At 33.5% G+C, this 14,944-nt stretch overlaps 1 protein-coding gene across 1 annotated transcript in view; it reads right to left on the bottom strand.

Moving 5' to 3' along the window:
* The window catches only part of LOC308414963 (transmembrane protein 182-like), a gene marked incomplete at its 5' end in the record, with an annotated part of 86,466 nt that extends 75,666 nt beyond the window's left edge, over positions 1-10,800 (bottom strand). The window contains one exon of the mRNA XM_080910116.1: positions 10,645-10,800. Coding sequence (XP_080766242.1) covers positions 10,645-10,800 — 156 coding nt within the window. The remainder of the gene's footprint in view (positions 1-10,644) is intronic.
* Positions 10,801-14,944: the final 4,144 nt, after the last annotated feature.

The raw sequence follows: 14,944 nt of genomic DNA, 5'->3' as shown, positions 1-14,944 counted from the left end.
TGACAGCACAGCTAAAAGCCCTAGAACAAAAGGAAGCAGATATACCCAAAAAGAGTAGACAGCAAGAAATAATCAAAATTAGGGCAGAAATAGACCAAATAGAAACAAAAAGAACCATTGAAAAAATCAACAAAACCAAGAGTTGGTTCTTTGAGAAAATCAGCAAGATTGATAAACCCCTAGCCAGACTAACTAAAGGGCAAAGAGAGAGTATCCAAATTAACAAAATCAGAAAGTAAAATGGTGACATAACAACTGAAACTAAGGAAATTCAAGAAATCATCAGATCCTACTACAAAAACTTATACTCCACAAAATTGGAAAATCTGGAGGAAATGGACGAATTCCTAGACAAATACAAGGTCCCAAAGTTTAACCAGGACCAAGTAAACCATCTAAATAACCCTATAACACCTAAAGAAATAGAAGAAGTCATCAAAAGCCTCCCAACCAAAAAAAGCCCAGGTCCAGACAGGTTCAGTGCAGAATTTTATCAGACATTTATTGGGGATATAACACCAATATTCGCCAAACTATTCCAAAATATAGAATCAGATGGAATATTACCCAACTCATTTTTTGAGGCTACAATAACCCTCGTACCTAAGCCACACAAAGACCCTACAAGGAAAGAGAACTTCAGACCAATCTCACTTATGAACATTGATGCAAAAATACTCAACAAAATCCTTGCAAACCGAATCCAAGAACACATCAAAACCATCATTCATCATGACCAAGTAGGCTTCATCCCTGGGATGCAGGGATGGTTTAACATAAGGAAATCCATCAATGTAATCCACCATATAAACAAACTTAAAGACCAAAATCACATGGTCATCTCACTAGACGCTGAGAAAACATTCGACAAAATCCAACACCCCTTCATGTAAAAAGTCCTGGAAAGAACAGGAATCCAAGGCCCATGTTTAAACATAATAAAAGCAATATACAGCAAACCAACAGCCAACATCAAACTTAATGGTGGGAAACTTGAAGCAATCCCACTAAAATCAGGGACTCGACAAGGCTGCCCACTCTCCCCCTACCTATTCAACATAGTACTGGAAGTCCTGGCTGGAGCAATTAGACAGCAAAAGGAGTTCAAGCGGATACAAATCGGAAAGGAAGAGATAAAAACATCACTCTTTGCCGATGACATGATAGTGTACTTGAGTGATCCCAAAAATTCCACCAGGGAACTCCTACAGCTGATAAACAAGTTCAGCAAAGTGGCCGGATACAAAATTAACTCAAACAAATCAGTAGCCTTCCTATACTCAAAGGACAAACATGTGGAGAATGAAATTAGGGAAAAGGTACCCTTCACAATCATTACAAAAACTATGAAATACCTTGGTGTGACTCTAACTAAGGATGTGAAGGACCTGTATGACAAGAACTTCAAACCTCTAAAGAAAGAAATTGAGGAGGATCTCAGAAAATGGAAAGATCTCCCATGCTCATGGATTGGAAAGATCAACATCTTAAAAATGGACATCCTACCAAAAGCAATCTGCATATTCAATGCAATCCCCATCAAAATTCCAACCCAGTTCTTCATGGAATTGGAAAGATCAATGTGCAATTTTATATGGAATAACAAAAGACCTAGAATAGCGAAATCCATCCTCAACAACAAAAAAACATCTGCGGGAATCACTATCCCTGACCTCAAGCTATATTACAAGACAATTGTGCTGAAAACTGCATGGTAATGGTACAGAAATAGGCAGGTGGATCAATGGAATAGAATAGAAGATCCAGAAATGAGCCCTCATGTATATGGTCACCTGATTTTTGACAAAGGAGCAGTAAACATTCAATGGAAAAAGGACAGCCTATTCAACAAATGGTGCTGGTCCAACTGGCACTCAACATGCAAAAGAATGAAAATAGACCCGTTCTTATCTCCTTGTACAAAGCTCAAGTGTAAGTGGATTAAAAATCTCCACATTAAACCAGATACACTGAAACTATTAGATGAGAAAGTAGGGAAAACCTTAGAACACATAGGCACAGGAGCAAATTTCCTGACCAAAACACCAATGGTTCAAGCTCTAAGGTCAAAGATTAACAAATTGTACTTAATGAGATTGCATAGTTTCTGTAAGGCTAAGGACATCGTCAAGAAAACAAAACAGCAACCAACAGAATGGGAAAAGGTCTTTACCAACACCACATCAGATAGAGGCCTAATATCCAAGGTGTACAAGGAACTCAAAAATCTAGACACCAGAGAATCAAATAACCCTCTTAAAAAATGGGGTACAGAGCTAAACAAATCATTTTCAGTTGAGGAACACCGAATGGCCGAGAAACATCTGAGGAAGTGCTGGACATCCTTAGCCATCAGGGAAATGCAAATCAAATAACCCTAAGATTCCACCTCACACCAGTCAGATTGGCCAAGATCCAAAACTCAGATGACAGCAGATGCTGGCGAGGCTGCGGAGAAAGAGGAACACTTCTCCACTGTTGGTGGGGTTGCAAGCTAATACAACCACTCTGGAAATCTGTCTGGAGATACCTCAGAAAATTGGATATAGTACTACCTGAAGACCCAGCTATTCCACTTCTGGGCATATACCCCAGAGACACTTTAATACACAACAAAGATATATGCACCACAATGTTCATAGCGGCTCTATTTATAATAGCCAGAAGCTGGAAGGATCCCAGATGTCCTTCAGAAGAGGAATGGATACAAAAATTGTGGTACATATACACAATGGAATACTACTCAGCCACCAGAAACAATGACTTAACCAAATTCTTAAGAAAATGGCTGCATCTAGAGAAGATCATCCTGAGTGAGATAACCCAGTCACAGAGATATTATATGATATACATATATTCACAAAACAAGAAGACTGACTATTTCCATGTTTCGTTTTGTTTTGCATGTACTTTACGCTTATTGCAACTAGTAGGTTTTCAATGCATACTGTCAAGCCCTTGTTAAAAATCAAGTACTGACTAAAATATATTCACATGGTTTTATGTAAAATTTATTTTAATATCTGAAAAAACAGTACTGACAAAAATGTATAATTTTAAGCAAAAATGTTTAAAATCTGTACATTTATCTTTGTTTTGCAAAATAAAGTCATTAAAAAAAAAAGAAAACCAAAAGAAGAAAGACATACAGGCACAATTCAACCTATAAAAGCAAAAATAGCAGGAAACAGCAACCACTATTCCTTGATATCTGTTAACATAAATGGACTCAATTCCCCAATAAAAAAAGATATAGGATATCAGACTGGATACATAATCAAAACCCAGCATTTTGCTGCATACAGAAAACTCATCTCAGAGACAAAGTCAGACACGATCTCAGAGTAAAAGGTTGGGAAAAACCTTCCAAGCAAATGGCCTAAAGAAGCAAGCTGGAGTGGCCATTCTGTTATTGAATAAAACAAACAAAAGTTATCAAAAAAGATGAGGAAGGACACTTTTTACTCATTACATGGGAAATTTATCAGTAGGAACTCTCAATCCTTAATATATATGCTCCAAATACAAAAGCACTCATATTCATAAAAAAAACCCTACTAAACCTCAAAAATACATTGTACCCCACATGATAATAGTGGGAGACCTCAATACTGCATTCTCACCAATGGACAGATAATGGAAACAGAAACTGAACAAGAACACTGTAAAACTATCAGAGGTTATGAACCAACTGGAATTAAGAGATATCTACAAAACATATCATTCTAAAACAAAAGAATACACCTTCATCTCAGTACCTCATGGCACATTCTTGAAAATAGACTACATAATTGGTCACAAAACAAGCCTCAATAGATATAAAAAGAATGAAATACTCCCATGCATCCTTTCAGATCACCATTGTGTAAGGCTGATCTTTAATAACAACAAAGACAACAAAATGCGGATATACACATGGAAACTAAACAACACTCTATGAAATGATAGCAGGGTCAAAGTAGAAATAAAGAAACAAACTAAGGATTTTCTAGAATTCAATGAAAATGAAAACACAACATACCCAAACCTATGGGATGCAATGAAAGCAGTACTGAGAGGAAAACCCAAAGTGCTGAGGGCTTCCAAAAAGAAACTGGAGAGAGCATACATCAGCAATTGACAGCAAAGCTGAAAGCTCTAAAACAAACAAAAAAAAAAAAAAAAAAAAAAAAAAAGCAGATACACCAGATACACCTAAGTGTAGAAGATGGCAAGGAAGAAATATACCAAATCGAAACAAAAAGAACCATTCAAAGAATCAACAAAACCAAGAGCTGGTTCTTTAAAAAAATTAACAAGATTGATAAAGCCTTAGTCAGACTAACTAGAGGGAAAAGAGAGAATATCCAAATTAAGAAAATCAGAAAGGAAAATGGAGAAATAACAACTGAAACTGAAGAAATTCAAGAAATCATCAGATACTACTACAAAAGCCTATACTCAACAAAGCTGGAAAATCTGGAGGAAATGGATGAATTCCTAGATAGATACAAGATACTAAAGTTAAATCAGAATCAGGTAAACCATGTAAATGAACCCATAACACCTAAAGAAATAGAAGCAGTCATCAAAAGCCTCCCAACCAAAAAGAGCCCAGGTCCAGACAGGTTCAGTGCAGAATTTTATCAGACATTTATTGAAGATATAATACCAATACTCTCCAAACTATTCCATAAAACAGAATCAGATGGAACACTACCTAAGTCATTTTTGAGGCTACAATAACCCTAGTTCCTAAACCAAACAAAGACCCTACAAAGAAAGAAAATTTCAGACCAATCTCACTTATGAACATTGATACAAAAATACTCAACAAAATCCTTGTAAACCGAATCCAAGAACACATCAAAATGATCATTCACCATGATCAAGTAGGCTTCATCCCTGAGATGCAGGGATGGTTTAATATATGAAAATCTATCAATGTAATTCACCATATAAACAAACTCAAAGAAAAAAACCACATGGTCATCTCACTAGATGCTGAGAAAGCATTTGACAAAATTCAACACCCCTTCATGTTAAAAGTCTTGGAAAGAACAGGAATCCAAGGCCCATACCTAAACATAATAAAAGCAATATACAGCAAACCAACAGAAAACATTAAACTTAACATTGGGAAACTTGAAGCAATCCCACTAAAATCAGGGACTCAACAAGGCTGTCCACTCTCTCCCTACCTATTCAACATACTACTGGAAGCCATGGCTGGAGCAATTAGACAGCAAAAGGAAATCAAAGAGATACAAATTGGAAAGGAAGAATTAAAAACATCATTATTTGCAGATGGCAGGATAGTGTATTTAAGCAGCCCCACAAATTCCACCAGAGAACTCCTACAGCTGATAAACAACTACATCAAAGTGTCTGGATATAAAATTATTTCAAAAAAATGAGTAGCCTTCCTCTACTCAAAGGACAAACATGTGGAGAAAGAAATTGGGGAAAGATACCCTTCACAATAGTCACAAAAATATGAAATTCCTTGGAGTGACTCTAACTAAGCAAGTGAAGGACCTGTATGACAAAAACTTCAAACCTCTAAAGAAGGAAATCAAGGTATGCTCATGGATCAGAAGTATCAACATTTTAAAAGTGTCCATTTTACCAAAAGAAATCTACAGATTCAATGCCATCCCCATCAAAATACCAATCCAATTTGTCATTGATTTTAAAAGAGCAATGTGTAATTTCATCTGAAATAACAAAAGACCTAGAATAGCGAAATCCATCCTCAACAACAAGAAAACATCTGCAGGAATCGCAATCCCTGACCTCAAGCTATATTACAAGGTAATTTGGCTAAAAGTTGCATGGTACTGGTACAGAGATAGACATTTGGATCAAAGGAATAGAATAGAAGATCCAAAAATGAGCCCTCACATATATGGTCACCTGATTTTTTACAAATGAGCTGTAAATATTCAATGGAAAAAGGACAGCCTATTCAACAAATGGTGTTGGTCCAACTGGCACTCAGCATGCAGAAGAATGAAAATAGACTCTTTCTTATCTCCTTGTACAAAGCTCAAGTGCAAGTGGATCAAAGGTCTCCACATTAAACCAGGTACACTGAAACTATTAGATGAGAAAGTAGGGAAAACCTTAAAATACATAGGTACAGGAGAAAATTTCCTGAACAGAATACCAATGGCTTCTGCTTTAAGGTCACAGATTAACAAATGGGATTTAATGAAATTGCAAAGTTTCTGTAAGGCTAAGGACACTGTCAAGAAAATAAAACAGCAGCCAACTAAGTGGGAAAAGATCTTTATCAACCCCATATCTGATAAAGGCCTAGTATCCAAGATATACAAATAACTCAAGAAGCTAGACACCAGAGAATCCAACAACCCTATTAAAAAATGGGGTATAGAGCTAAACAAAAAGTTCTCAATTGAGGAATATCAAACGGATGAGAAGCATCTAAGGAAGTGCTCAACATCCTTAGCCATCAGGGAAATGCAAATCAAAACAACCCTGAGATTCCACCTCACACCAGTCAGATTGGCCAAGTTCAAAAATTCAGATGACAGTAGATTTTGGTGAGGATGTGGAGAAAGAGAAACACTTCTCCACTCTTGGTGGGTTTGTAAACTGGTACAACCACTCTGGAAATCAGTCTGGCGATTCCTTAGAAAACTGGACATATTACTGCCTGAAGACCCAGTTATTCCACTTCTGGGCATTTACCCCAGAGAAGCTCCAACATACAACAAAGACACATACACCACAATGTTCATAGAAGTTCTATTTATAATAGCCAGAAGTTGGAAAGAACCCAGATGTCCTTCAGTAGATGAATGGATACAAAAATTGTGGTACATATACAAAATGGATTACTACTCAGCTATCAGAAAAAAATGACCTTATGAAATTCTTAAGAAAATGGTTGCATCTAGGGAATATCATCCTGAACGAGATAACCCAGTCACAAAAGAACAGACATAATATGCAGTCACTGATAATTAGATACTAACACCAGAAAGCTCTGAATATCCCAGAAAGAACTCACAGACTGTGTGAAGTTCAAGAAAAAGAAAAAGAAAAGAAAATTATGTTTACTCCTTACACAGTAAGACAACCTTGACTAATTCCAGGTTACATCCTGTTTTTCATGTACTTTATGCTCATTGTAACTAGTAAGATCTGAATTCACACTATCAAACCTTATTAAATAAAAGCCAAGCAATGACAAAAATGTATTTGTATACTTTAATGCAAAAATGCTTAAAATTTGTACATGTATCTTTGTTTTTTTAAAATAACATTCTCCAATAAAAAAACAAAATCTGAACTGAAAAATATTACTATGAAAACACTAGTGATGTGAATATTGTGCAGGTAACAACTGCTCTTTGATTGTATTTAAGGCCTGTACCACAGCAAGAAATGCATACCTGATACTATAAATCTGGCCAAGCACCCATGGTTGGGCATCTCATACATCTTAGGTATAAACTCACTATTATTATATATTTAATAGACATAGTATCAAACATAACTTTATTTATTTAATAGGCATAGTATCAAACATAACTTTAAATAATACTCTATCTCCATATTAATAAATTGTTGTAATTCTTAGTCCTCATCAAAAAAGTGTCTATATGCTGGACTGCTACTAACACAGAGACTCACAACTGGTCAAAATGAAGAGAATACATGTTTCTGGGATGCTTAGTTATAAATGAGACATCTATATCACACCCCACCACAGAAGACTTAGTGAACATTGCAGAAGAGGAATCAAAAAGATTGTAGACACAGTACAGAGGAGGTTTGGGTTGGAGCAGTGTCTTCCAGACTTGACAAGGACAGTGCACTAAAAAAAAATTGTAGTTTCCTGGTATTGTTTTAAGCTAGTCAACATTCTATTATGAAAAAGCATGGGTAAATTAGCTGTGACCCTCCCCCCATCCAGCTGAGGTGCTATTGACATTTGATGCTGTTAGTGGTAGGAAGAGATAGTTTCCTCTAGAGATATTTTCTCTAATATGTTCATAATGCTATATGCATTTTGGGAAACAAATTTGACCTTTGTGGGTTACTTAAAAAACATAAGGACATAAAATTTTGGCTGGAAACAGGGGCTGAGGAAGACAGAAAGAGTTGAAGAGAAAAACGTAGGTGCATATGACAGAAATACACTGATACAAATGCAAGCCTCTTTGATAAGTCATGCAACATAAGAAAAACATGTAAGCAGAAATATTTAAGGAATATGACATAAAGTATTAGCTATCAATCAGCATTTTCCTCTACATGTGTTTTAATTTATGATTTTTAAGATTACAGTATATTGTGACAAGGTAAAATATATGCAGTATCATACTTTTATATTATTCTTTCCTTATTCTACAAAGCTAATGTACTTTTTTCATCCTATGTAATTCTATATCAGATAACATAAATACACTATGCTCCAATAATTTACTATTTTTAATTCATTACTTTCTTCAATTTTTATTTTTAAGCTTTACATTATAAATATTAATTGCAACATGGAAATATTCTAGAGAATGTCCAGCGTAATAAGTAACAGCATGATTCACAAAGTCTTTTTTTCTTTATTTATTTAAACATGCACTTACTTATATACTAATAAAATCCCTTGATGGTGCTTTTATGTCAGTATTTGTTAGTAATTTTCCCATAAATTTAAGAGAATCATGATGCAGTATATGCCAAAAAAATTCAAACTCATTTCTTTCTAATTGTTAAATACATATATTTTGATGACTTACAAATTCATTATTATAAAGATAGAAGAAACATTAAATAATTAACAGACTCACTAGTTATTGGTTCTTGTTTATGGACCATTCAGTCTATATCTTATTTTTGCTTCATCCATACAGATGGACAATATGAAATTAAAAAAATGAAGAAAGATGAGTAGAGCACTATACTATGAAAGAAGAAATTGGTCCTTTCTCAGTTTCAAGTTCTATGAGTTCAGGTATGCCCTTTGCTCCTTGAAACACCAATATCTTCTATGGTGAAATCCATTTAGTAACTAATACTCATGTTCAGCTACATTTTAGTCCATGTACTGTATGCTGTAAATGCCAAATGGATTTTGTAAGCAACACAATAACATTACTGTGATTAAAAAATAGTGAGATAAATGATACTTAATAGTAGTTGAACTGGTTTATTTTTAACATGATAACCAGTTAAATCATTCTATTGTGCATCTGTAAGAGTTGTTCATGGCTGTCAATTATTGTTTCCTGAGGAATATAAGCAATTTCTATTTAATCTCAATTTAAATGGAGTATATTGAAGCCTAGGTAATATTCTGTAAGGGAAACAAGGTGAGTTGCTCTCCAAAAACATCTCTCAAGTTAAATAATTTATTATTTAATAATGAGTCTACCATTATAAGTGTAGCTACTTAATGTCAGCCATAGAAGTTTACACTTAAATCATAACACTTAAGGAGATAGAGAAAAGAAGATCATAAGTTTAATACTAGCCTGGGTTGTACTGTGAGACTATATTTCACTTGCTTAGTTAGAGTCATGAAACAAAAAAATAAATAAATAAATAAAAGAAAAAAGCAAATAAAAGTTAACGTATTCCAGGGTCTTTTTAGAAAGAAAATACCCTTAGAAGAGGTTTCACCTTAAAAGGAATATATTCTTGGTATTTAAAAATCATTGTGTTTAATCTTTACACACCAAGAAAACTTTGACTATTTCCATCTTACGTTTTGTTTTACATGTACTTTATGCTTATGGTAACTAGTAAGATTTCAATGCTTAGTATGAAGCCTTTAAAAGAATCAAGTACTGACAAAAATATATTCATATAGTTTTATGCAAAATGCTTTTAAAAATCTGTACATGTATCTCTGTTTTTTAAATAAAGTTGTAATAAAAAGTAATATACACTGAAAAATTAGTAAGTCTGCTGTAGCATTAATTCTAAAACCATATAACAATGATAGATAGGACTGTGACAAGTGTGTACTAACTAGAAACACTAGAAATAGAAGGCCTTGGAAAAGAAAATTATACAAAACAAAGACACCTATTTAACAGTAGGTGATGAACATAGTTTTATAATGTGATTGCATTTGAATTTTCTGAAATTGAAGTTGGAGCAAAGCTTTTGGTTCTAATATAAACTTCTCAATAAAATAGCCTTTTATAAAATACTACAATTACAGCAACACGACACTGAAAATTACATACAGCAGGCCCAAAGCAAAAGCGATATTTTGTTCTGAGCACTCATTAGGAGAAATGTCTTAAATTCATGAACTAGAACAAACTTTTGAGCTGTTTTCTTCCTCAAATATCTACATTACCTTTAAACAATAAGATTAGTTGAAAATCAGTAGAAACACATTTTGCAAACTAATTAACCAAATTAACATCTTTATTATGAGAATAAACCTGCAACCTAGATTCCTTTCTTGACAGCTTGCTAAGAATTTTATATCTTCAATGTCTGAATTAACTCAGAATAAAAATTATTAAATCTATACATAAACTTTTTAAGTTTTAAGAAAATTAAAACCCAAAAAATCACTCCAATATGTGTTTTTTTTTTTTTTCAAAATATAACTCTCCTTTAATGGATAACTATCTAAAGTCCCACAATTTTTAAAGAATTCATTAGATTTCTGGTTACCTCTTCTTCAATATCCAAAGTTCTGTTGTTAGAATCAAAGCTTCCACAAGTCTCTGTTGCAAGTAACCAATATTCAGTTCCAAATGCTATCAGAAAAAGAATAACACCAATAGCACCAATAATTCCTGCCACTAGAGCAGTGTTTCCAGTCTTCATGATAGAAATACTATATTTCTTGGTATAATTGCATGCAGAAGAAGCACTGAAATGTCCACTTGCTAAAGCAAGGCCTGCGAGTCTCAATAGAAGTTACTATTTTAAGACTAGGATTAGCATCTTTTCATGGTCAGTCTTGGTTTCACCAGGCTGTGGGAGAAGAGCTATTATTAAAAGCAGATGACCTGGTTCAATTAAGCCAGTGGTGTATCTAACACAAACCTGCCCCCAACACACAAATAAGCATATACACAAACAGATAAGCTCCATAAAATAATTAACAACAGATAGAAGTATGCTAGCAACTTCTATCTTCCATCTAAGTGAAATTGGTCATATCTGTGAATAAGTAATGATTACCTGGTAAATTCTTATAAACATCACTGAGTAATAAATATGTACAAATAACTACATTAGTATATAGTATAAAACACAGCACATGCATATTGCCTTTGAAGACTCAGTACATCTGTGAACATAACTATGTACTAACAAAAGGAAAACTTTAAATTTTACTTTTAAATTTAAAAGTTAAAAGAGATTACCATTTCTCCAATAATAACTATCATTTTCTAACTATAATTTGGCACAAGAACTAAACTATACAGATATTTTAAAAGATATGTAAATCAAATTAATATTTATTTATTCAACTTTTAACTGCATTTAAAAAACAGTTTACTGAAAGCCAGTGAGATCATAAGTCCTCTCTATTAATAGAAATAGACAAGTGAGTGGCCAGAATGTTGTTATATTAAAAAAAAAATGATCCGTACAGTTATCTGAAATTTGAATCATACCTAATCCACTTACTAGACGATGACTTTGAACAAATCTCTAAATTTCAATCTCTGCACTATTAAAATACTGATAGAAATAATGCTGCCCATAAATTTGTGACTAAGGTTTGAATAAATAATACCGGGCACATGATAAGCAAATAATAATTTTAATGACTATTTCGTAAAAATTTCTATGTGAGAATGTTGATTATCATAAAAAGGAGCATAGCATATTTTATCTGTTTTTATGATTCCTATTATTGATTAGAAAAAGTTGTACAATATGCATCAATTGAGTTGTTACAGAACATAAATTATAAAATATTAATAATTATTAGATAACAGAAATTGAATTATTTATCATCAGTGAATAACATGTGTCTACTTCTGGGGACTGGAATGTTATATAAAATCTAGTACCTCTGAATATTTACAGAGAGAGGAGAGGAAAAGAGAAACATGAGACAGAAACAGACAGACAGAGCCAGAGACAGACGGAATAGAAATGTGATATAGAGGGTCAAAGAATGTTACAGTAGCTCAGAGAACCAAGGAATATGAATGATTTAGACAGGTGGCAGAATAGGGATGAAGGACTTGTGCAGCTGTCCCAGAAAGACAGGCATTGCCCTTATGACCCAGGGGACTTACTATACAACTTCAATTCCTCATATCATATAAGGAATTCAAACTTCTCCCAAAATTTCCAGGCTGGCTATCTAAAAGCATTTTCTTTAAGTGAAAATCAGTTAGGAAAGCCATGTATGCAAAGAGAAAAGTCTAAATCACCTTCAATTAGGAATGGTGCTTCTATTTTCTGGCCAAGAAAGATTCTTACTGTTACTAAACTAAAATTTTATTAGAGTCTTGTAAAAAAAATTCTGTAATGAAGACTATAATTCCCATTATTTCTTAGTATATACTCAAGTTTCTTTTAGAGGCCTCTGGTCAAAGTTAATGAACAGAGCTGTTGATTCTTAAAGAAATAGAATTATGTGAAGATGAGGATGTGCTGCTACATGGAAGTTACTACTCAACCCTTTTTATTAAAATGAAAACCAACTTATATCAGTAACAAAGTACAGGCAATCAAAATAAGCCAACAAATACTGGCAGAATGTTAGGAATTTTCTATTGATATTTGAGGTTTCTTAGGCTTTAGAAATGAGGACTGACTGGCTTACTATTAAAACTAAAATAGAAACAGTTTGATTGTTGAAAGATAAACCCACACCTAAACTGTGTATTCAACAATCAGGTAACCATCTCAAGCTAAGGAAATAGTTTTTCTTTTTATTAAAGTTCATATTTTACACCATTGATTCTTTCAATAATTTTATCTTCATGGGCTGGAGTAATGATTAAGCATTTAAGCATGCTTACTGCTCTTGCAGAGTTTCTGATAGTCTTTCCTGACCTCTGTGGAAGCTAGGGACACATGTGATACACATCCAGGCAAAATAGTACACAGATAAAATAGATTTAAATAGTTATATCTTTAAAACTGGAGTGGAATCATTCACATGAGAAAATAAAAATATCATGTTTTAAAAACAGAGCATTGGCAGGAATTTGTCTCAGTGTAAACAGGTTCTTGAGAATAGGTTGGATGACCTGAATTTGAATTGCTTTCTTATACCACATAGGATCATTTCCACAGGAGGTTAAAACAGGCACAGAAGAGTTGGCCTTCCCACATCAGTCATTAATCAGGAAAATATTTCACAAACCTTTACCTTCAAGAAAATCTGATGGAGGCAATTCTTCAACTGAAGCTCCCTCTTCCCAGACAACCTGTTTGGGTTAACAAATACTATCAAGCACAGAGCCTCCAATATTCCTTTGAAATAACAAGATTTTCTAACTTTATGTACTTAGATATAGTAATAGATATTCAGACTTATACTTTGATATCATTAAAATATAAATTGTCATTTGTTATTTACATTATTTTATAAATAAGAAAAGTGACTGTACTGTCCAAAATGTAATGCTTAATCCACATGAATTGTACATGGTTTCTGGAATCAAACTGATTTTTCCATTTATTATACTAAAATTATTTTGAAAACTGTTCATCATGTGTATTTGAGTTCATCTTACAAGGCAGCAGTATGTTTTTTATAATAAAGCTAAATTTTAATACCAAATGTATACTTAGCAAAAATGAATGATAACTAAATTAATTTAGTTAATTATTTACTAAATAGGAATTATTTTAATCAATATTTTAGATTGTTTTAGATATTTTTAAACTGAGACTTACTTAATTTTGAAAACTGTCTTGAGTTGGCCCATGAAGTTTCACTATCTGCTTAAGCAACACAGAGTGAATGTGATGATGAAATACTAAAGATTAAACTAACAAGCCACAGTGGGAGGGCTCAATAGATGACAGTTTCCAAAACTATGAGCCAGGGTGGGGAATGAGTCACAAGAACGGAAAATAGAGACAATTAAAGATTTTCAAATGACTATTAACTCAAAATGGAAGCATGATTAAGATGAGGTGATTCTGGGAGTTCATGCTCCTATTGTATTATATGACCTCACTAAAGTAAAACCACTTTTGTTTTGCATTGCACATGTCCGTATGTCATGCAGTGCCAACTAACACTACCTAAAAGACTTAAGCTCAGATTTGATATTCTTTTATATTATGGAAGACAAGATTTTTACTATGTGTAATTTTTTTGTTTCATAAAAACACAATGGCTCAATTACAGAAAATAAGTCACACTCTGGCATGCTGCTCTAAGATACCAAAAGAGACACCAGTCATGAATAATATAGAATATCTTGGTGTAACTTTAACTGAGCAAGATAAAAATCTGTATGTCAAGAAATACACATCTCTTAAGAAAGAAATTGAAGAGAGTATAGAATAAACATAGTGAAAATGGCTATTTTACCATAAGCTATCTACAGATTTAATGCCCTCTGCAACAAAATTCCAACATAAACTGTTATAAACCTCAAAAGAATATTTTTCACCTTCATATGAAAAAGCAGTAAATCCAGGATAGCAAAAACAATCTTGAACAATAAAAGAACTTTGTGAGGAATCACCATTCATATCCTCAAGCTTACTAAGGAATCACCATCCTGACTACAAGCTGTTGTAGAAATCACTGTCCTTGACCTCAATCTGTACTACAGAGCTATATTGATTTTGAAAACCTGCATGATATTGATATAGAGACCAACAGGCTGATCAAAGAAATTGCATCAAAGAGCAAAAAATAAAGCCATACATCTACAAACCTGTGATTTTTGACAAAACCAAAATGATACAATGAAAAAAACAACAACAAAAACATCTTCAACAAATGGTGTGGTATAACTGTATGTTTACAAGTAAA

The sequence above is a fragment of the Micromys minutus genome (assembly GCF_963924665.1).
Source record: "Micromys minutus genome assembly, chromosome: X".
Classification (NCBI taxonomy): domain Eukaryota; kingdom Metazoa; phylum Chordata; class Mammalia; order Rodentia; family Muridae; genus Micromys; species Micromys minutus.
This window is presented reverse-complemented; position numbering and strand designations above follow the sequence as displayed.